Source organism: Malus domestica, chromosome 10 (assembly GCF_042453785.1).
Source record: "Malus domestica chromosome 10, GDT2T_hap1".
In the NCBI taxonomy this organism is placed as follows: domain Eukaryota; kingdom Viridiplantae; phylum Streptophyta; class Magnoliopsida; order Rosales; family Rosaceae; genus Malus; species Malus domestica.
This window is the reverse complement of record NC_091670.1, coordinates 32,569,857-32,593,272: the sequence shown is the minus strand read 5'-3', so window position 1 is coordinate 32,593,272 and position 23,416 is coordinate 32,569,857. Positions and strand designations below refer to the sequence as shown.

Genomic DNA, 23,416 nt, shown 5'->3' with positions numbered 1-23,416 from the left:
GGAGCTAGAAACATGTTGGGCCGTTGTAGATATTTAATTTGGCCCATAACCCAACCTATAACAAGAAAGCCCAAAGCAGAACCCAACTCCGTAAACAAAACAAAAACCCAAAACGCAGCGCCGTAACATCATCAGGGGCTGGTGGGTGTCCTCTCAGAAAAGAAAGAAGCAGCTCCCACACAGATAAACAAACACACAAAACACAGAAAGAAGGGAAAATAGCGAGAGAGAGAGAGATACCGGAAGGAAGAGGAGAGAGCAATCGGAGAAGGAGAGCACACTGGCGTTGATCGTACGGTCCAGATCCACTGGTTTTCTGGATCCGACGACCCGAAGCCATGGCTTCCAAAGGTCCAAGGTCCAAGCTTGATCATGAACCCAGACCTAAGCGCCAAAAGGTTAGCTTTCCGATATTATACTTCTGCATTTTTCCGATATTGTAATTTGTATTGAGCTTGGAATGAATAAATAGTAGTTTTTTTATATTTTGTTTTTATGATTTTTTTATTTTTTTGTAGTTTTGTAATCCTACTGTGGCTTAGCGTTGTTGAAGTTTGAAACTTGTGATTGTTTTGGTCAGAAATATTTTTTGTTTTTTATTTTCCTTTTTTTCTCGTTTTTTGTAGCAGTGTCTGGCTTGAAATTGTGGTTTTGAGTAATTTTAATTCATAAATTATTCACTTTTCTGGTAACTTATGGAGATTTTGACACGAAACTTGTATTTCGTGAGAATTTTGCTGGCGTTGGGCATATCTTAGGAGAATTCTTTTTTGGAGATGTGTTAGTTGAGTGTATGCTTGGGTCGAGGCTAAAAGTATGGCCGGAGGAAGTTTGAGCTTTTGTTTTGTTTGTTTCGTTTTGAGTAAACAACGTTCAGAACGCTATCTCAGGAACCAATGAGCTGAACGTATGCAAAAACGCTGCTGAAGTTCAAGAGTTTTTCGATATGTGCATTTCGTTCTTATGCAATCATGTCTTAGTGATATATAAAAGTATGTGCACCTAGAGGGGAAGTGGCCCGAACCCCCACTATTTTATGAACTCTCATTTTGTCTTGCAATTTTGAGATTATGGAAGTCCATGGAGTGAAAAGTTACAGTGGATGAATAAATTGAAGTAGAAAGCACTTTCTTTAATGGATTTGGCCTTGAAAAGTTATGACATAACCCTTGTTTAAAATAAAATAATTTTTTTTATGACTCATAAGAAGTGTAGAGATGAGAAGAAATAATTTTTGTTAGCGTTAGTTCTGCGAAAGGTACCTTTCCCTAGTGTAGAATGTGCTAAACCAATTTGAGAATTTTGGGTTCTCGTGAGGATTTACTGCTTATTAGATGCAGCAAGCTTCTATTTAGACTCTGGAGAGTCATGCTAGGAGATGAAGATTAAACATTAGGAAGACTGGCCAGCTGCTACTCTATTAGCTGAAGCATGCATCTATTTAGTCATTTTCTACCTTGAAATGTTTCCTTCACTAAGAATTATGGAACAATATTGCAAGCAGGCAATGTTCTATGTGTCTTGAAAAATGGCTTATGGCTCGTCAGTAGCATTTAAGGGTGCATATTCTCCCTAACAAAATGCATTGGCTTCCACTGTGTGGGGTGGATTCTTAAAAGTCTCGGCATATGGTGCATCTTGAAATAAGTCAAATTTCAGTTTTGTCACATGGTTTAGAGCATGTAATGGTTTCTATTTTCTATAGAAATTTTATTGAGAATTTTGAGACCGATAATTTGGATCAATAACGTCAAGAAATGGGTTGTTGGATGTTTTGACATTGAGAGGAAACCTTCCAGTTATCATTGTGCATTACAATGCTTATGATTGTTGTTCTGGAAAATTTTCAGATTAATATTGCAGCAAAGTGAAAGAATTTTCCAGGGGATAAGTAGTGCTAGGACAAAGTCTTCATTTTTGAGTTATGGTTCCGCTCCTCAATGGGAATATATTGAAGTATTATTACTAATACAAAGTGTGATAATTGGGATTGTTATTAGGACTTGAGATTAAAGAATGCTTCTTGTGTTGAATTATTGCAACAAGGGATCTTGAATATAAGGTTGTGAATTTTGTGTTCAAGTTTCAATAAAAATATTAGAGCTGACAAAATTTTGTTAAAATCCAAGTATTTTGTTGTAAATGCATAACAGGCACCTACATGTAATGGTCTTCTGTCTTCATGTTCCTTGGTGATGATAAACATTCCACATATTGAAAGCAGTCAGTAATTTGAATGTATTGCTGCAATCCTACTGTTAATCCATGACTCGTTTATACTAACTTGACTGTGATAGGCCCTTGAAACTGCAAGTGAACCTCGTCGGCCAAAAGCTCACTGGGATCATGTTTTAGAAGAGATGATATGGCTTTCAAAGGTAATTTACAGTTATGCGCCTTTAAATTTTGGTATGATTGTGCCTTATTATCTTTAGAACAAGAATTATGTTGGAAAGTGTGAAATCTTCTGAATTATGTTGAGAATATGAGATAAATGCTTTTGGTATTCCTTGCTTATGAAACTTGTTATTAGCAGGATTTCGAGTCAGAGAGAAAATGGAAATTAGCTCAGGCGAAGAAAGTTGCTTTAAGAGCCAGCAAGGGCATGCTAGATCAGGCTACAAGGGGAGAAAGGAAATTGAAGGTTCTGTTTTTTCCTAACTGAAGCGCAATGCATTATGCATACACTAAAGTTTATCTCAGTTCTCATGTTACACAAAATTGGTTCATATAATTGCTCACACGTTTATTTTCCTTGCAACATTATGAATTTTAATTTAGGAGGAAGAGCAACGGCTAAAGAAGATTGCAGTCAATATATCGAAGGATGTAAAGAAATTCTGGCTGAAAATAGAAAAGCTGGTAAGCTTATCTTTGCTAAGTCACCAACTTTAACAAAAAATTTATTTCACTAATTTATTGTCCTTATAGATAGGGCCTTGACTGTATATGCCTAATACTGTATTCTAGGTGCTTTACAAGCATCAGATGGAACTTGATGAGAAAAAGAAAAAGGCACTTGATAAGCAGCTTGAGTTCCTTCTAGGTCAAACTGAGAGGTGAATTTTTCTTTCGTGGTTAATTGATATGATCTTAGTTGTTGTTGTTTTCTGTGTGCTGCATTTGATTTCTTGCTATTGTCCTGGTGAACTGAATGACACTTCTGCATGGAATTTCCAGGTACTCAACAATGTTGGCAGAAAATCTTGGGGACAGCTACAAGCCTGTTCAGCAATATCCTACACAAGGTCAACCAAGTATCCAATTCAAAGAGATGGACAAAAATGATACTAACAAATCAACCGAATTGAATGCCGGTAAGTTGAAGGTTGTTATTTCATTGACGTTCTTCTCTTACCTACTTTTATCTTGAACTAAAACACTCTCACACGTTTTAAACAGAACCTGACACTGAAAGAGCCGACATTGACGTTGATGATGATGATTATGACGTACAGTCTGAAGATAGAACTGTGAGTCTTTCCTTTCCTTTTCTATTCTGTAAATATATGATATTTCTTTTTAACTCAATTTGGTGGGTATGCATTTACATGATAGTAAGGCCAATTATGCAAGGAACTATGTGCATATGCAGTGGATTACAATAATTCTTTCCATGATACTTGATGATGTTAAGGAAAAGTACGGCAGTCAACATTCTCCAATACTTTAGTATTTTCATCTAAGTCTATGCCGCCCTAGGATTTGGGATGTCAGGCAAAGGTGAAAGAAGCGTAGTTGGTAATGTAGTTGACCATGAGTATAAGGTAATGCATAGATAATGTCTGTAGTTGAACTGACCAATTTGTCTGCTAACAGTACAACTGTTTGCTGTCCGGGGAAGTTCTGTAATATCAAATGAAGCCTGGATAATCACATGTAAAAAAACTTCCATGGAATTTTGGAATAGAGTTCTGACTCCAATACTTAGTTTTCTGTATTTGCAACTTTTATATGAAGCCTCATGTTCTGTTATTGTGAGTTTTATACTCTAAACATGCTATTTGGAGTATGTGTCTATCTGTAAAGTGTTATATTGCCTGTATGTCGACTGGAAAAATTTGTTCATTATCATGTTTGCAAAAACTGCTTTGCATTTGGAGAGTTAGACTGATACCCCTTGTGGATTTGAAGGATGTTTTGATACTGCTCTTTATGTATAATTTCTATTCTTAACAGATGTTTTCCTGCATGATGATGCTGTTTTAGGAGGATGATGATGAGAACACTATTGAGGAAGATGAGGCTCTTTTTACTGAACAAGAAAGGAAGGAAGAGTTGGCTGCTTTACAGAATGAAGTAGATCTTCCACTTGGGGAGCTACTCAAACAATATCCTATGGAGAAAGGTGAATGGTTATAACTTTTTGCTCAACTATACTTTATTTAATTATGAGAGGTAGTTTGTATATTCTAAATATGGGTCTGGAACTTTTCGCATAATTTTCTACAAGATGATAGCTAGGTTTCAAAAATTCACAGTTGGAAGATGCGGGTTATGCTTGTCTTCTTACCCGCTTTAGGCATTTATCTAAGTGTAATTATTTCCACATTGTTCAGATTCCTCTCCAATTAGCCAAATATTTTGGTCCTGGAAGAGCTATGAGCCAGTTGGGATGGCTTTTCCAGTAGTTATTCTTCTCTAGCACTATGAATTTTATTCGTGTCGTGTATCTATTCCCCTGTCTCTTGTATGCTAAATGAGCACCTTTGAATTAATGGCATTTTTATAAATCTTATCTGACAGATGGACTTTCAGTTAGCCCAGAAAGTAGTACAGAAAAGGGTGAAGATGCTACAGAAATGACATCAGGAGACGATGGAGCAGAAATGACCTCAATAGAGGAAGAGCATGGTATGTCTCCTGGTAAGAATGAGGATGGTGCAGAACTGATCTTGTTGGGGAAAAAGGATGATATGTCTCCAGGGAAGGATGAAGATGGCAAAGAAATGACTTCGGTGGAGGAAGAGCGTGTTAAACAGGATGAAGATGGCACAAAAATGACCTCAGTTGGAGAAGAGAAGGGTATGTGTTCAGAAAAGGTTGAAGATGCCGCAGAAATAACCTCAGTGGGGGAGGAACCTGGTAGGTGTAGCAGTTAATGTATTTTGTTATCAAGTGAAACTTATGATCATGTCTGAAGAGGTGAGTGTTCAATTATACTGCAGGTGAAAAAAGTGATATTTTTGTGTCCGATATAACCGAGAAAATCAACTCAGATGTTGTCACTGGTCGTCGTTGTGTAAGTTGTATGTGTTTGTGGTTGCAATGCTGAATTGTGCAGTTTATGAATGGTTGGCATGATAGCTGTTTGCTATTTACAGGTGCAAAGTAATGGCGGTTTGTCCATTTCAGAAAGCCATTTATCAGAGATTGAGATAAATGAAGATAAAAATCATTCAGAAGCGCCTGTACAGCTTGCCAAAGGACAGATGCGATATGATTTTAATGATGAACATGTGAGAGTGCTATTTTTAGGTTATAATTTTGTTCTTCTTCCTTTTACAATGATAGCATATGTTCAGCAATATTGCTTTTGCATCATGATGTTTATCTATTGGACCTTGATGTCTGGTGAACTCATTTAGCTCTGGTTTGTCCTAGCATTGTAGTTTTTAAAACCAATTATTTTATTTCAGACTTGTTAGATTAAATTGTGGATATATGTGTTAATATAAAGCTATTTGTGTGTGTTATGTATGTATGTATCTATATATACATATATCTTGAATTTATATGTTCCAACTTTCAGATTCTCCAAATTCAGATTTAGTTCCCTTCCTTTCATTTAAAATTATGGATCTTTATATTTTTTTTCTTTCTGCAAAAAAAATAAATAAAAAATTAGAGGGTTATTGCTCACTCTTCTTTCTAAATTATGTAGGAAGATGGTGACTTCATTCTTGCTGCTGGAGAAGAACAGGTGGGAATTACTTTATGTTCTCACTAATTTAAAGTCCTGGTCGATTGAAGTAGCTATTGTTTGTTACTTGCCCACTCAACCATCTTAGAGGCCTTTTTATACTGTTTTTATAAACTTGAGTTTTTGGCAACCTCTAGGTATATTCTGGTTGATTATTATTATAGCGTAATTGTGCTAATCTGTGTTAGTTCAGTAGTTGGAAATAGGTTTCGAAGTGGTTGAATTTTATTGCCAATAGCCTTTGTTTTATTGATCTGAGTTTGATGCCCAGGATGATGAGACAACCTTATCAGAGGAGGAGGAACTGGAAAAAGCAGATACCAATGACCGTATGGATGAGGTGAGGAGCTAGTCTATGTACCTTTCATGTCTACCCTTATACTTTAGGCATATTGGTAGAAACACTAAATGGTTTGGTCCAAGTTGTTGATTGTTTGAATGGTTTTTTGCCCAGATTGCCTTACTGCAGAAGGAGAGTGAAGTTCCTTTACAGGAACTGCTTGCAAGGTATAAAAAGGTATGCTTTATTGTATCCTTCTGCTCATAGGTTGAGTGATTCACATCATATATGATTTTTGTTCTATTATCAACCTGTTTTCAGGATTTAAACAGTGATGAAGTTGCAGATGGTGAATCTGAATATGGCTCTGCTCTATCAGAGGATTTTGTGGATTCTTCATCTCTTGAAGACCTTGAACCAAAGCAAGATGATTATATGGATGAAGATATTGACTCTGGTGAACACCAGCCAGCTCTTGATTCTCCTACTGAAGAACACAGTGCAAGTATAACTAAGATTTCAGAAGGGGGAAAAGACAGTGAAAACAGACTTGAGGATGCGGCTGCTGCTGCTAGATCTGCACAGCCAACTGGAAACACCTTCTCCACAACCAATGTCCGCACAAAGTTCCCCTTTCTTCTTAAGTTCCCTCTACGTGAGTATCAGCATATTGGCTTGGATTGGCTTGTAACGATGTATGAGAAAAGACTGAATGGGATTCTAGCCGACGAGATGGGGCTTGGGAAGACAATCATGACAATTGCTTTGCTTGCACACCTAGCATGTGAAAAGGGAATATGGGGTCCTCATCTTATTGTGGTCCCAACTAGTGTAATGCTTAATTGGGAGACTGAGTTTCTTAAATGGTGTCCAGCTTTCAAAATCCTAACTTATTTTGGAAGTGCTAAAGAGCGCAAGTTGAAAAGGCAAGGCTGGTTGAAACCCAACTCATTTCATATATGCATAACGACATACAGACTGGTTATTCAAGATTCAAAAGTTTTCAAGCGGAAGAAGTGGAAGTACTTGATTTTAGATGAAGCCCATCTGATTAAAAATTGGAAGTCTCAGAGGTGGCAGACTCTTTTGAACTTCAATTCCAAACGGCGCATTTTGTTAACTGGTACTCCTCTGCAAAATGATCTCATGGAACTTTGGTCTCTAATGCATTTCTTGATGCCCCATGTATTTCAGTCTCATCAGGAATTCAAGGATTGGTTCTCTAATCCAATATCAGGGATGGTTGAGGGGCAAGAAAGAGTAAATAAAGAAGTTCTTGATCGTCTGCATAATGTTCTTCGTCCATTCATTCTCCGTCGTTTAAAACGAGATGTGGAGAAGCAGCTCCCTATGAAACATGAGCATGTCATATACTGTAGACTCTCCAAGAGGCAGCGTAACTTGTATGAAGACTTCATTGCTAGCTCCGAAACACAAGCAACTCTTGCAAGTGCCAATTTTTTTGGAATGATAAGTATTATAATGCAACTTCGTAAAGTATGCAATCATCCTGACTTATTTGAAGGTCGTCCAATTGTCAGTTCCTATGATATGGGGGGTATTTACACACAATTGAGTTCTTCAGTATGTTCAATTCTTTTACCTGGACCCTTTTCTGCGGTAGACCTTAAGGGTTTGGGGTTTTTATTTACTCATTTAGATTTTACAATGAATTCTTGGGAGAGTGATGAAGTTAAAGCTCTTGCTACGCCATCAAATTCAATCAAGGAGCGTGTTGAACTGATTAATCTTGAAGATATTGGTGGACTTAAACATCGCAAGAAGTTGCATGGTACCAATATTTTTGAAGAGATTCATAAAGCAATTATGGAGGAGAGACTAAGACAAGCAAAGGAACATGCTGCAGCTGTTGCATGGTGGAATTCCTTGAGGTGCGACAGGAAACCCATATACTCAACAAGCCTAAGGGAGCTTGTTACAGTAAGACATCCTGTTTTTGATATTCATTGTCACAAGGCTAATCCTATATCCTACATGCACTCCTCAAAGCTTGCTGATATAGTCCTTTCACCAGTGGAGCGCTTCCAGAAAACGATTGACCTGGTTGAAAGCTTCTTGTTTGCAATCCCTGCTGCGCGAGCGCCACCACCTGTATGTTGGTGCAATAAGTCTGTAAGTTCTGTGTTTCTGCATCCAGCTTATAAGCAGAAATGCTCTGAATACTTGTCTCCACTTTTATCACCGTTCAGACCTGCTATTGTTCGAAGGCAAGTATATTTTCCTGACAGGCGACTTATACAATTTGACTGTGGTAAATTGCAAGAGCTTGCAGTTTTACTTAGAAAACTAAAGTCAGAAGGTCACAGAGCACTAATATTCACTCAGATGACCAAGATGCTTGATACCTTGGAGGCTTTCATCAATCTGTATGGTTACACATATATGCGTTTAGATGGATCCACTCCGCCCGAGGAGAGGCAGACTTTAATGCAGCGGTTTAACACGAATCCAAAAATTTTTCTTTTCATATTGTCAACCCGTAGTGGGGGTGTGGGTATTAACCTAGTTGGGGCAGACACTGTTATCTTTTATGATAGTGACTGGAATCCTGCTATGGACCAACAAGCTCAAGATCGATGCCACCGTATTGGACAGACACGTGAAGTAAATATTTATCGGTTGATCAGTCAGAGTACCATTGAAGAAAATATCCTGAAGAAGGCAAATCAGAAGCGTGCACTTGATGATCTAGTTATACAGAGTGGGGGCTACAACACTGAATTCTTCAAAAAGCTTGACCCAATGGAGCTTTTCTCTGGTCTTAGGGCACTTCCCGTGAAGAATATGCAAAAGGAGAAAAATCACAACACAACTGAGGTTTCTCTGTCTAATGCTGATCTTGAAGCTGCTCTAAAGCATGCAGAAGATGAAGCCGATTACATGGCATTAAAGAAAGTTGAGCAGGAAGAAGCTGTGGACAACCAAGAATTTACAGAAGAAGCCATTGTGAGATTGGAAGATGATGAATTAGTAAATGAGGACGATGTGAAGATTGATGAACCTGCAGATCGGGGTGGATGCGTGGCATCTTCAAGCAAAGAAAATGGGGTTGATCCTAATGAAGGAAGAGCTCATACTGTTGCTTGTAGAGAAGATGATGTGGACATGATGGCTGATGTCAAACAGATGGCTGCGGCTGCTGCAGCTGCAGGACAAGAAATCTCATCATTTGGCGATCAATTACGTCCAATAGATAGGTATGCAATTCGTTTTCTAGAATTGTGGGACCCAATTATAGACAAGAAAGCAGTGGAATCTCAGGCTAGGTTTGAGGAGACAGAATGGGAACTGGACCGCATTGAAAAATACAAGGAAGAAATGGAAGCTGAGATTGATGAAGATGAGGAACCTCTTGTATATGAAAGTACGTACCTTTGTATTCTTTGCATTGTTTGTTAAGTTACCTTGAGGCATATCGTAACCTTAAATATATCCAACTCTATGGGCTTGTCATGTGGTGTTACTTCATGATAAAATCGTGTGACCTTCACTCCACATCTTACCTCAATTTGCAAAATTAAGTTTGCGTTAGACATCAAACTGAGTTGGAACATGAAAGAGTTTTTATTTTCTTTAAGCTATAATGATTTCCCCCTGGCTCTTACAATAAAATTGCTTCCACCTGACATCATCTTTTGCCCACATGGCTCTTGTTTTTCAATTTGTCCCTTAACCGTATCACATATTGTCATGGTATGGTATCTGGTATCTGCAAATCAATTCTGCAATTATTTGGGACATGCTAGTCATTGACGTAGTTTGAGAAATTCAAACTATTAATATGTTATATTGCCATGTATGCGTGTTGCAACTTTAGACTAAACTCGTGTATTTTGTACTTAGCATGGGATGCTGATTTTGCAACTGAGGCATATCGGCAGCAGGTTGAGGCTTTAGCTCAAATTCAGGTCAGTGGGATACTTATTGTGCTGCATATTTTAGTGTCTATGTAATAATTTATGTGCAAACTTTTTTCAGTTGGAGGAACTGGAATACGAAGCTAAACTGAAGGAAGATGAAGCAGAGGAAAATTGTGATTCTATGAAGTAAGCTGACAGACTCAACATTTTTCCTGATAGTAGTTGGTTCAAATTAATTCTCTTTTCCCATCAACTCATTCAGATATAGTAAAAAGAATCGTATCAGGTGCAATAGGTTGAGAAAAACTGAATTGATGTTTTTCTCTCCCGCCCCCATCCCCCTTTCTCAGAAAAAAAGTCCTGTAGCTGGCACCCAATATGTATATGTTACAAGATCCCCTCCTGCACACAAGCATCTGTACTGGTGTCTAGAATAGCATTTAAGATATACAAGTTTTATGAATATCCAAACCTGTCAACTGGAGAAAATATTAAATTTGGGAATCTCTGAATGTAGCTATTGAAACCTTTTTCTTGTTAAGTTGAAGCTTCTCTAATTAATTAGTTGTATGATATTCCAGGAATGAGATGCCAATTGATCCTAAACCAAAGACTAAGAAGAAATCGAAGAAAGCCAAATTTAAATCTCTGAAGAAGCAGTCTCTAGCTTCTGAACTGAAACCTTTGAAAGGAGAGCTACAAGCCGAACCTATATCCATAGATGAAGACTCTCTCTCTCATGAGATGGTTACCTATTCCGATACAGAATCACCACGTTCAAGTGTGCAGAGAAAACGTAAGAAGGCTGAAGTCATACCAGTTGGCGAAGAGAAGAGTTCAAAGAAGAAGTCTAAGAAGCTCAAGAAGTCTACTCTTGAAATATGTCCTACGGAGTTTGATACTAACCTCTCTACTATGGATCATGATGAAGTTACAGAGTCAAAACCATGTGAGAGTATGGTTGAGTTTGATCATAAGCCAGCTAGCAGAAGCAAAATGGGAGGGAAAATTTCTATCACTTCCATGCCTGTAAAGCGAATTCTACTGATTAAACCAGAGAAGCTAAAGAAGGGGAATATTTGGTCTAGAGACTGTATTCCATCACCAGATTTTTGGTTGTCACAGGAGGATGCTATGTTATGTGCTGTTGTACATGAGTATGGTCCTCATTGGAGCTTGGTTAGTGACGTGCTTTATGGAATGACCACTGGTGGGTTTTATAGGGGAAGATATCGCCATCCCATCCATTGCTGTGAGAGATTTAGGGAACTCATCCAAAGATATGTTTTGTCTATACCGGACAATCCTAACTATGAAAAAGTTAACAATATAGGATCTGGAAAGGCTCTTCTAAAAGTGACAGAGGTACAAATTGTTTTTATTTTACTTTTTTATATATGCTGAACTGCATATGTTTTGTCGACCTCATAATCACTTATATCACTGGACTTAGTGAACTATTGTGAATTAAAATTGGTACGGTTAGCATTTACCAAAGCATTGCGCAAGGAAAAACCAGTAATCATCTAATTATCTTTCTTATGTGCCAGGATAATATTCGAATGTTATTAAATGTTGCCGCCGACCAGCCCAATACAGAGTTCCTCATTCAGAAACACTTCACTGCCTTGCTTTCAGCTGTCTGGAAGGTGACATCCCACAAAGACCGCCGAAAAAATCTCCCATCTTCCCAGAATGGTTTATATTTTGGGGGAAGCATTTTCAGCCCTTCCAACCAAAAGTCTCAGACTCCCATGATGGAACGTACAGAAAGAATGAAATTGACCAATTTCGGACACAGTACCAAGTTGGTAGCGGCTGCACTGAATGATGCCAGCAACAGACAGGGTACCAAGTTGGTACCAGCTGCACTTAATGATGCCAGCAGCAGGTGTGACAATGACACAGTGTTTCGTCCAAACCTGGGGAAAGATTCTTCAATTGAATCAGAACGGTTGGATATAACTCTGGAATTTCAGGGAGCAAAAGATGACACAATGGATGAATTGCCATCTGTTTTAAATTTATCAATATCTGATTCTGACCGTTTTCCATTGCTAAATAAAGCTACTGAAGATCATCATCTAAGGAAATCAAGCAATGTAAATTTGGCTGAGAACCGTTTCAGGTAAGGTCTCTTGCAACATGATTCCAAAACGATTGCTAAATGCAAAATAAATGTGTATCTGATGTCACAATTACTTAAAAGTGTGGGGAGTTGTGGGTTTTGGGAGGTTGCTAATAAGAGTCATGTCTCCTTTCAGGACCGCAACAAGAACTTGCAATGAAGATGCCATGGGATGGGCTTCATCGGTATTCCCAACAAATGATCTCAGGTCTCGGTCAATGTCAAAGTTACCGACCACGGGAAAGCACAAACTTGTCTTCTCTGATTCCGTTAGACCTTCCAAATCGAAGATCAGAAAAAGTTCAGTGGAGCATGGTGAGATGCGTAACTTCGTTTCTGAGCAGGTACTCCCCCCTTTCCCAATGGCTGCACCACTGAATCCAAATCCGAGGTTTGACCTGAACACCCCCATCGATGAGGATGCTGGAATTTATGAATTGGAAAGCAATTCCTTTTCTTGCCTTGACGAGTCTTTGCTGGAAATGGAAACCTTCGGAGTTCTCCCACATGAATACGTTCCTGGCTTGATTGGAGGCCTCGATGATGAACAATTGCCAGAATATACCGACATTGGGTAAGCTCTGAGAGCTGGAGCCATAAGTTTTGGTATTGAAAGACGTTGATGGATACCGGCCATTGGATTTGGGATTATAGATTTTTTGCTCCCTCCCATCAGACGCGGTGGACTATAAAGCAAATGACATTTGGGGAGCTAGGACTTTTACCCTTTTGAGATGCAGAGGGAGTGTTTTGGCACGTCTTGCTGTCATATGCAGAAATCGATCATTCTGCTCGAAGAATGGAAGCTAGGATCAGAGGAAACAAATTGTGACACAATTTTTGTAGTTGGAACTTTTCACTGGCAGATGTTTGAATTTGTTTAGGGCTTCTATTGAGACGTCTTTATGGGCATATTTACTCCATTGGAAGTAGCAAATGAAATTACTCTCTCTCTCTCTCTCCCTCTCTCTCTCTTGTGGTCAGAGTAGGCAATCAGTTAAGTCGTACACTTCCTTTGTTCAAAGAGTTGGATTAGACGTAACAAAAATAATCAAATCATATGTTTTACTCCTAGAGTGTAGGCATGATACTTGGGGAGGTAGATGATAAAGAATTTGAGTGTGTAATGACTTTTCTTTTGGCTAAATTATATTTCTGACCATATTTAGCTCGATTTCTTCTTTCTAATCAATCAAAAGGTGTAGTCGATGGGAAGTGCGAAAATAAGACGTCAACCACGGAGTTGTTGCAGTTGTAGCTTCCAGGCGGTAAAGGAACCCAGAAATTGTTGTTTCAGTAATTTTCTTTTTATGACGTAGAAGAGGTCTCAAGTTCGAATCATTGTCTGTTATCAAGACAAGAACTTAGGACCTCACCACATTGTTTGTCCCTAATCTTTTCAATACTACGTCGCATTGCAACTGGAAATTTGGATTCCAAGAAATCAAACTGAAATCTAAATAAGAGAAATTATAGAAAATGATGATATTAAATAACTGAAACTATAGAAGAAGAAAAAAAACCTAAATCAACAATGTTTATCAAACGTCCAAAAAGATTGTGGGACAAATGTTCAACATCTTCCCTCAGTCAAGAAAATGTTGAGCAGGATATATTACATAAAAAAGATTAAAATTTCATTGCCGGTCCTCTAGTAACTTGTTGCCTTTGTGAAACAACACAAGGTAAGCAAGTCTTCGGTGGCACCTTGTTGAATCGGGGTAAGGTACATAGTTACCGAAAAGCAAAAAATTCTCTCCAGAACAAAACTTGGCATTGGAGTGAAATCAATCTCTTGATTTTTTGAACTTCTTCGACTTTCCTCCGGACTTTCCTCCTCCTTTGTGACCTAAGTACTTGTCAATATCCTCCTCCTCACCATTGTTTCCCCCCTTCCTCTTCTTGCCACCGCTCTCTTTAATTTTCTGGAGATGTCAAATGTAGAACACATTGAGCACTATATCTTTTCAATGGGATACATACCCCGTAAATAAAACAAAATCGTTGAGATTGACATGTAAACAAAAATAAAAAACAACTTGGGAAGAACATTACCATCTGGGCTAGTCTTTTCGCCTGCCCGACACGTTCTAACAGAAGCAGGACTTCCTCTTCTTGAGCAGAAAATTCGGGTAACTTTTTGCCTGAACAGTAACAAATTGTAAGCGTAAAAAACACTCGTTTCAATATCCCACTAGACAGGCATGGTAAACTATAGCTTACCGATAAGCTTCTCTATCTGTATATACCACTCCAACTCATACTGGTTCACTAGAGAGATTGCAACCCCAGATCGTCCAGCACGAGCAGTCCTTCCAACTCTATGGATATAATCCTGTGACTCATAATAGTTAGCAAACAATGGCATTAAAAAATAAAATAAATAAAATTAAAAAAATTAAAAAAAAAAAAAAACAACAGCACAGTTCTTCAATAATGTATCACCTAAAGAGAACTAACTGTATTAACTTTCTTCTTCCTCTTTTTATCTATTTATTCCCTTGAATTGGTGTGCCTACAGGTTACAGAACATTACAAGTATTATATAGAAAGAGACGAGGGGCGCAGGGGAAGGCAAGGGAAGCCATTTTGTATCACGGACTAGTTATGAAGTTTTCACGTATTAATTGTCGTCCACTACCACTAATTAACTTTATGACAAACTTTTCGGAGTCGTACTGGCAAAAACTGTGCAATGCAACCATAACAATATTAGGTTTAGATGGAACAAAAACGCAACAAATATATTAAGACCCGAATAGCAAATAGCAAGCCTGACCTTAGAATTTGTGGGAATGTCATAATTAATAACCATATCCACTGATGGAATATCCAATCCTCTACTAGCCACATCAGTGCAGATAAGTACATTACATTCACCAGCTTTGAACATATTTAAGGCTCCAAGCCTTTTTGACTGCCAGAAATAATACATGAACAAGGTTATAGAAAATCTTGAACCATAAGCCAAACACTGTGCTTCAAATGAAATTAGTGAATTCAAGAGTACTTAATTTGATGTTATATACCTGGCTCATGTGACCACTAATTGGGATGGCCCTTATGCCAAGATTTCGAAGCATCAAAGCCAAAACTTGTGTTGCATCGCATGTGCGGGTGAATACCATAGTTGTACACTGAGACTTCTCTGTCAGAATATATACAAGATAGCAATCCTGTAATCACAAAAAGGTGAACTTATAAGCAAGAGAGACAGTAACAAAAAAAAAAGGCATAAAATGCCAGGAACTTCGTGAAAGAAAGAATGCATGTCATGATTATGTCTTCAAACTGTGTCCGGATCTTGCACCAAATATTTGATGTTCCTCACTTATGGTGCATACCATGTATGATGGTATCTAATAAATTCACCAACGAATCCAACAATTCATCCAATATTATAATATTGTCATTGATGCATTTCCGCACCCCAGACACACATGCTTAAAATCACACTCCAGGATGTCACCAGATACATTAACCAATTCGGAAGCTACTATCGCCCAAGGTAAACCCACTGGTCTTTGACATTTCTATATTTATCTGTAACCCTATATACTAATACAGATCAATGTTTTAAGAGAAAGGCATAAGATCAGGCATTTTACTTCTTTTCATTTAAAAAGAAACTAATTTGAAGTTGCACAAATTGAAAACACAAGTTACTGGATCTGTCTTCACAAATAACCAGGAAATAAAAGCTCAAAGCAATTAAAAAAATGCTTTCCCAAACTGCTGAATGACAACTATAATAGAAGGATCTTCTTTCCTAATCAAACTGTTGACCAAAATATCTCCATGATAATTCACATATGTACTTTTATTGGAAACTATTAGCAGCAGTCTGCCCCACAATATAATTTGTATATGATTCATGAGCAACATGACATGTCCTGATTATCTAACTGAGTAGACGAATAACACTGGATTAAAAACCATGAGGAGAAAAATAGCAAGACAGGGAAAACCTTGTACTTGGCAGGCAGAAAACGATACTGCTGCTTTAGTGTGTCAACTGTCGAATACTTAGACGCTACTTCAATCTGAGATAAGTCAAGAAATGCAATTGTTTTAATACTGGGAAAAAAAATTGTGCAGAACGAACATGGTCCAGCAAACACTTTCATCAAACCTTCACAGGGTTCCTTAGGCAAGCCCTTTGCAGCTTCCGAACCTAACGTTACAAGCACAATTCTGTTAGCTGATGAATAACTTTTGGAATATATAAGGTTCAGAAGGCAAGCCTCCGTCATATTCGACTCATCTGTTTCCTACGTGTTGCACTCCAATGCGGCAATGCCAACACCAAGACACCAGAACAATCTAATCGGTGCCTTTCAAGGACAAAACTAGATACATTGTCAACTACTAACTAAGGCCAGCTTAACCCAAAAACCTAAGGGCTCATCTGGCAAGTGCTTTTAAATGACTGAAAGTGCTTCCTGCTAAAAGCATCAGTTATGTGCTTCTTGCGGAAAGCACTTTAAGTGCTTTTGCAGAATTAACATGCATTTTTACTAAGGTTTGGTTCCAAAACATTTTATCTAAAAGCGGTTTCAATCGTTTAAAAGCACTTGCCAAACGAGCCCTAATATTACACGCATTAGGAATCTACTTCCATAATCTGTACTCTATATAAATTAGAAGAAGCACAGATCGTCTCTGCTAAGAAGCAGGAAGTACAAGAACATTTGAAGTATAAAATGCAACCTCATATAACAGTAACAGCAGCGTAAAAGAATTTCTCTTCATATGCAGGCTTCTTAACATTCCTGTTTTTTTCCAAAAAAGTAGTGAAATTACATATATTCCTTTTATTTTCTGGTAGCACAAGTCCAATTAAAAAATTGATTTATGGTACCGGATGTGCAGAGAAGCCATGATACAAAACTAAAACAATTGCAGCAATACAAATACTTCTATAGATGCTTTGAAATAGTTAGACATGTACCTTTTTAGTCATAGTAGCAGAGAATAAGTATGTCCTCCGATCACGAGGGATTTCATTCAGAATTTCATCAATTGACTTTTCAAAGTCCTCATTAAGCAACCTGTCAGCCTCATCTAAAACCTGCTCCATTGGATATAAGAGACTCTTAGCATTTCTAACCAGGTCTCAGTCATGGGGCAGTCGAGGTTATATCACACACAATTACAAAATGTTCTAGATAATCATATAAGATAATGTTGCTAGTCTAATGGATGGGAAAGAAGATGCAAGAAATATTGTCAAAAAATGTATGATCGCCAGCATTGTTCTATGTTGGACAAATTTAACTAACTACAAATTAATGATAGACCAAAACAATATATATTTCATGTTTCTTATTAAATCTAAATTATTTATTTCAATGAGATTTTCATTACGTAATCCCATGTTCCTCTTGGCTGACCTCTTGATCTTTTTATTTTTCCTTTTATAAATCTTGGCTCTGCCAACAACTACATCTAGTGGTCCACATTTTATATGCCCAAATCACTCTAACCCATTTCTAAGTTGATATTCAAAGAAACAACTGAATAGATGACATAACAAAAATAATCAGTTCCTACCAAAAATTTCAACGTGCGAAGAGAAAATCCTTTCGTGTTGGACAGATGATCCATGAGGCGTCCAGGTGTTGCAACCTGCAAGAGAATACCTGTTCTTTTAGAAAAGTTGACATGAAACCCAAAGGCATTTCTACAAAATTGTTATAAGCTATCAGTTAAGTAAAATAACAACTTACAACGACATGTGGCCGCTTTGCAAGATTGATAGATTGTTGCACCATGTCCACTCCTCCAACAAGCTAAAACAATTAGGTAAAGCGCTAAGTAGCATTCAAAATGTTTAGAATAGTTAAATCAATAAAAAGCTTCAATTAACAACTTCAGATTGTTAGCTTCCAGCGCATTAGAAAAGATAACGTCTCTTTACTTTACAGGTTTACATAAAGCATCAACACATCGAGACTATAAATTGTTCAAAAACAGTCGTCGTAAATATGAAACAAAACTGTAATAAACAACAAAAGAAGCTACTGGTATATTTTCATTAGTTTTCACCTTTTAAAAACTACATAACAATTTACATTTTCATCAAATTACCACGACACTACATACACAAAAGAACAAAGCTCATACAATGTATAACATGCACTATGCCAAGCTAGTAAACTAAAAACATCAATTGCTCACCACTGCACACTTCACACCAATCTCGGACCCCAAAGCTTCAAACTGCTCGGCGATCTGAATTGCAAGCTCTCTGCAGCACACACAAATGAATTTCGACAAACAAAACAACCAAAAATTTTGTTTTTTGTGACATATATCTTCCTATGAACATATCATTCAAGCCGCCTCACTGACCTCGTTGGAGACAGAACGCAAGCGAAAAATGATTGTGGAGTCTTTATTAGTTCTTGCAGTATCGGAAGCGCGAATGCGCCGGTTTTACCCGAACCCGTTTGTGCAAGTGCGATCAAGTCCTTTCCTTTATACCCAAAAAATCCATACATAGAATCAGTTGACAAATACATACAAAATCTATATGTAAATGCAAAGAAAGTTGAGATTTTGAAAATTGATAAAAAAAAAATTGAAGCAAATGCAATGAGAGAGCGAACGAACCTTCGAGGGCGGCAGGCATGGATTCGACTTGAATTGGGGTAGGGATTGTCCACCCCAATTTCTCACAAGCATCCACCAATTCGTCGCATATCCCCAAATTCTTAAACGTCGTCGTCGCTGTCGTCGTCGTCGTCGCCGCCTCCTTCTCTTCGTCGGTAGCCGCCATGTTGTCTCGGTGCCGGATTTGTGCTTAGAAGCAGAAACGGTGGCGTATTAATCTCAGCTGAAGCGGGAGGTGTGTGGCGCGAGAAGTTGGAGTCTTACGGGATTCGGCCGTTAGGGTTTTTCGTTTTTCTTGCGCCAGTCTCTGGTGTGTGAGGGTTTAAGCCGAGAAGAAATAACGTGGAGATTATATTATATGGACTTACGATTTTGCCCCTAATAATTTATTAAGTTACCCTTATTTTTTACTTTCTATTTTTTTCTTTCAAATTAATCAGTTGTATTAAAAAAGAAGTGATTTTCACACGTTTATTCTTTATTATTTTCTAATCAAATAAATTAAACACATTAACAACTAGACAAAATAAAATTTGAATAGATTAGACATAATTATGCTTTTTAGCAATTTATAGTGACCAATTAAAAATTGTGTAACAATTCAATAATCAGAAATAACAATAATTTGTAAAATAGTCCACTGATTTATGTAAAGTTTAGAAATTCATCTTGAGCTTCGGTAATCGATACTTAACAAAACCTACAAGGGTGCTGGTGTTGTTATACACACTTATTTGTAATTTTCACACAATCTTCTTTATTTTCTGTCGTCTGATCCAAATGAATTGAAGATGGATGGAAGAGGTGTGTGAATAGTACTACCCTACCCCCAATAGTAATTTCTTATTAGGACAAAAAAAGTCTTTTCCAATTTTTTCATTAGATCTGTAGTTTTCTTTGGATGGCAAATTGGTAATACAACCACCCAAAGAAAGATGTGTGTCGCAAAAAGTAAAATTTGTGAAAAGGTAAAATTGGGCTGGACAAATACTGGGCCAGTCCATCATTGGGCTTAACCAACTTCATCCTAAGCCCAATAATTACAGTCGTTAAATCATGAAATTACCTTAACCCAGAAATTATTGAAGAATTTGTATGCTCAGGGGAAGGAGAACTGAAGAAGCAAAAGAAGCAGAGCTGGCTATTTGCTGCAGAAAACTCTCAGCTCTGAAACTTGAGCTTCTTCCACTTCTACCCACCTATTCCGCCATTGTTACACGCAGAAGCTATCTAAACCCAAAACCCATCTCTCTCCCACCATGCCCAGAAGAACCCACAAGCTATGGCGGCATTCAGTATCCCCACCTTTCGAACCACCCCAACCCCGAAATCTCAAGCTTTTCTCAAAAGGGTTTCTCTGAGATCACCAGAGACATCAATGGAAGAGCGCTACATGGATTTTGCGTGAAGGGTTTTGTGCCTATTGGTGTGTTCAGTTTGAATACTTTGGTGAATATGTACTCCAAGTTTGGTCGTATTGGTTATGCAAGGTATGTGTTTGATAATATTCCTGAAAGAAATGAAGCTTCTTGGAACACGATGATATCGGGTTATGTACGAGTGGGGTTCTATTCCGAATCGATTGGATTCTTCTGTGAAATGCTTGGCTGCGGTGTTAAGCCAAGTGGGTTTGTCATTGCTAGTTTGATAACTGCGTGTGATAAGTCTGCTTGTAGGTTTAGTGAAGGGTTGCAGGTCCATGGCTTTGTGGTTAAAGTTGGCTTGTTTTGTGATGTCTTTGTTGGGACTTCGCTTTTGCACTTCTATGGCACCTATGGTTTTGTGTCTTCTGCTCAAAAGATTTTTGAGAAGATGCCGGAGAAGAATGTGGTTACTTGGACTTCTTTGATTGTTGGGCATTCAAATAATGGAGAATCAGAAGAAGTTATAAACATATATAAGCGTATGATATATGAAGGAGTGTGCTGCAATGATAACACATTTGCTATAGTTATTAGTACTTGTGGGATGCTGGGGAATGAACTAATAGGTCATCAAGTTCTTGGACATGTCATGAAACTCGGACTAGAGACTAGTGTTTCTGTAGCAAACTCTCTCATATCCATGTATGGTAGCTGTGGTAATGTAGACGAGGCCTGCTATGTCTTTGATCAGATGGATGAGCGTGATATAATCTCATGGAATTCGATTATTTCTGCAAATGCACAAAATGGGCTTTGCGAAGAATCATTGAGGCACTTTCAGTGTATGCGGAGTGTTAATAAAGAGGTGAATTCCACTACACTTTCGACATTGTTGACAGTCTGTGGTTCCTCGGAGAAACTGAAGTGGGGCAGTGGAATCCATGGCTTAGTTGTAAAACTTGGGTTGGAGTCAAATGTCTGTGTTGGCAATACTCTTTTAAGTATGTATTCGGAGGCTGGAAGGTCCAAAGATGCTGAGTTAGTTTTCCAAAGAATGATAGAGAAGGATATAATCTCATGGAACTCGATGTTAGCATGCTATGTTCAGAATGATGAGTATCAAAATGCCTTGGAAATTTTCTCTGAAATGCTTCGGATGAGAAAACCAGTAAATTATGTGACTCTAACAAGTGCACTATCTGCTTGTCCGAACCCTGAATTTCTCATTGAAGGCAAGATTCTTCATGCTCTTGCAGTTTTTGCAGGCCTACAAGACAATCTGATAATTGGCAATGCACTGGTTACAATGTACGGCAAGTTTGGTATGATGGTTGAAGCAGAAAAGGTGCTGCAAATAATGCCCAACCGAGATCAAGTTACTTGGAACGCCCTAATCGGTGGTTACGCTGAGAGCAAAGAACCAAATGAGGCAATAAAAGCTTTCAAGTTCATGAGAGAAGAAGGAACTCCAGCAAACTACATTACAATAATCAATGTCCTTGGTGCTTTTCTGACTCCTAGCAATCTTCTCAAACATGGAATGCCCATCCATGCGCATATAGTTCTAACAGGATTTGATTCGGACAAGCATGTGCAGAGTACCCTCATAACAATGTATGCAAAGTGTGGTGATTTAAATTCAAGTAATTCGATATTCAATGGATTAGCTTTCAAGAACTCTATCTCATGGAATGCACTCATTTCTGCAAATGCTAATCATGGCTTAGAGGAAGCTTTGAAACTTGTAGTGATGATGAGAAAAGTTGGAGTGGACTTGGATCAGTTCAGCCTTTCTGTGGCACTTTCTGTTAGTGCGGACCTGGCTATGTTGGAGGAAGGTCAACAACTTCATGCCTTGGTGGTTAAGCTTGGTTTTGACTCAGACGATTACATTACAAATGCTGCCATGGATATGTATGGAAAATGCGGGGAGATGGAAGATGTTTTGAAATTACTTCCCTTGCCAACCAGCAGGTCACGATTGTCATGGAACATTTTGATATCGTCTTATGCCAAACACGGGTGTTTCCGTAAGGCTAGGGAAGCTTTTCATGAAATGCTAAATCTTGGCATGAAACCCGATCATGTTACCTTTGTTTCACTTCTCTCTGCTTGCAGTCATGGGGGTCTGGTGGATGATGGTCTTGCATACTACAATGCAATGACTACAGAGTTTGGTGTCCCACCAGGAATAGAGCATTGTGTGTGCATAATTGATCTTCTTGGACGATCGGGAAGGCTTGCTGAAGCTGAAAATTTCATTAAAGGAATGGTTGTCCCGCCAAATGACCTTGTGTGGCGGAGCTTGCTGGCTGCATGTAAAATCCATCGTAATGTGGAGTTGGCGAGGAAAGCTGCAGAACATCTCCTAGAGCTAGATCCATCAGACGATTCAGCTTATGTTCTTTTCTCAAATGTATGTGCAACTACTGGTAGATGGGAGGAAGTAGAGAACGTAAGGAGGCAGATGGGATCGAGAAACATAACGAAGAAGCCTGCGTGCAGTTGGGTCAAGTTGAAAGCCGAGGTGAGTAAATTTGGGATGGGAGAGCAGTCCCATCCACAGACAGAGCAAATTTATGCCAAGTTGAGAGAGCTCATGAAGATGATTAGAGAAGCAGGTTATGTCCCGGATACCAGCTACGCACTGCAGGATACAGATGAAGAACAGAAGGAACAAAATCTTTGGAACCACAGTGAGAGGATCGCCCTTGCTTTCGCATTGATCAATACTCCAGAAGGTTCACCAGTTAAGGTTTTCAAGAACCTTCGTGTCTGTGGCGATTGCCATTCTGTCTACAAGCATGTTAGTGCAGTAGTCGGGCAGAAAATCATGTTGAGAGATCCTTACCGGTTTCACCATTTCAGCGACGGCAGGTGTTCTTGTTCTGACTATTGGTGAGGAAGCTAAATAAGAACCTCAATAACACGGTACTGATTAAAGAGAGCATCGTTACTTCGGCACCAAGCAACAGATAGGTTTGAAATCCCAATTCTTCCAACATGTATTGGGACTTGAATTCTTTTGTACCATATCTCTGTACTCTTATCTAAAATCTCAATTCATTTTATGGGAACAGAAGTTGAAATACTAATTTGTGTACCTAATGCGAATGCGAATAGTTTTGTACCCTGAAGTTGACATGATCCGAATTGCAATTCGAAATGATGTCTGTGGAACTTGCAAAAATTGTAAGGGATTGGCGAATTTATCAAATAAGTGAG

The 23,416-nt window shown here is 38.3% G+C and overlaps 3 protein-coding genes across 5 annotated transcripts; 2 read left to right on the top strand and 1 right to left on the bottom strand.

The window, feature by feature from the left end:
• Positions 1-90: 90 nt before the first annotated feature.
• Positions 91-13,167, top strand: LOC103445816 (protein PHOTOPERIOD-INDEPENDENT EARLY FLOWERING 1). Of its 3 annotated transcripts, none has more exons than XM_008384874.4 (20): positions 91-398; positions 2,298-2,378; positions 2,537-2,644; positions 2,782-2,862; positions 2,971-3,059; positions 3,181-3,317; positions 3,403-3,473; positions 4,213-4,348; positions 4,747-5,085; positions 5,169-5,242; positions 5,325-5,459; positions 5,885-5,923; positions 6,195-6,263; positions 6,378-6,440; positions 6,525-9,588; positions 10,068-10,132; positions 10,203-10,270; positions 10,666-11,449; positions 11,635-12,212; positions 12,349-13,167. In XM_008384874.4, the coding sequence occupies exons 1-20, from the start codon at positions 339-341 to the stop codon at positions 12,788-12,790; spliced, it is 6,483 nt and encodes a 2,160-aa protein (XP_008383096.1). In that variant the 5' UTR covers positions 91-338; the 3' UTR covers positions 12,791-13,167. The 3 variants fall into 3 exon arrangements, with proteins under 3 accessions (XP_008383096.1, XP_008383095.1, XP_028965886.1); XM_008384873.4 differs by having other exon boundaries at positions 4,210-4,348; XM_029110053.2 differs by lacking the exons at positions 91-398; positions 2,298-2,378; positions 2,537-2,644; ... (4 more) ...; positions 4,213-4,348; positions 4,747-5,085 and having other exon boundaries at positions 5,169-5,249.
• Positions 13,168-13,682: 515 nt separating this feature from the next.
• Positions 13,683-19,156, bottom strand: LOC103445817 (DEAD-box ATP-dependent RNA helicase 10). Its single transcript, XM_008384875.4, has 13 exons — positions 18,828-19,156; positions 18,567-18,690; positions 18,393-18,462; positions 17,942-18,004; positions 17,766-17,840; positions 17,164-17,283; positions 16,345-16,386; positions 16,181-16,255; positions 15,242-15,388; positions 14,992-15,129; positions 14,436-14,547; positions 14,268-14,356; positions 13,683-14,137 (listed from the first exon to the last, which is right to left on the bottom strand). Exons 1-13 carry the CDS (start codon positions 18,991-18,993, stop codon positions 14,000-14,002), a joined length of 1,359 nt encoding a protein of 452 aa, XP_008383097.1. The 5' UTR covers positions 18,994-19,156; the 3' UTR covers positions 13,683-13,999.
• Positions 19,157-19,904: 748 nt separating this feature from the next.
• LOC103445850 (pentatricopeptide repeat-containing protein At3g24000, mitochondrial) lies at positions 19,905-23,282 on the top strand. Its single transcript, XM_008384903.4, has one exon. The coding sequence runs from the start codon at positions 19,923-19,925 to the stop codon at positions 23,091-23,093; it is 3,171 nt and encodes a 1,056-aa protein (XP_008383125.1). The 5' UTR covers positions 19,905-19,922; the 3' UTR covers positions 23,094-23,282.
• The last annotated feature ends 134 nt before the right edge of the window (positions 23,283-23,416 follow it).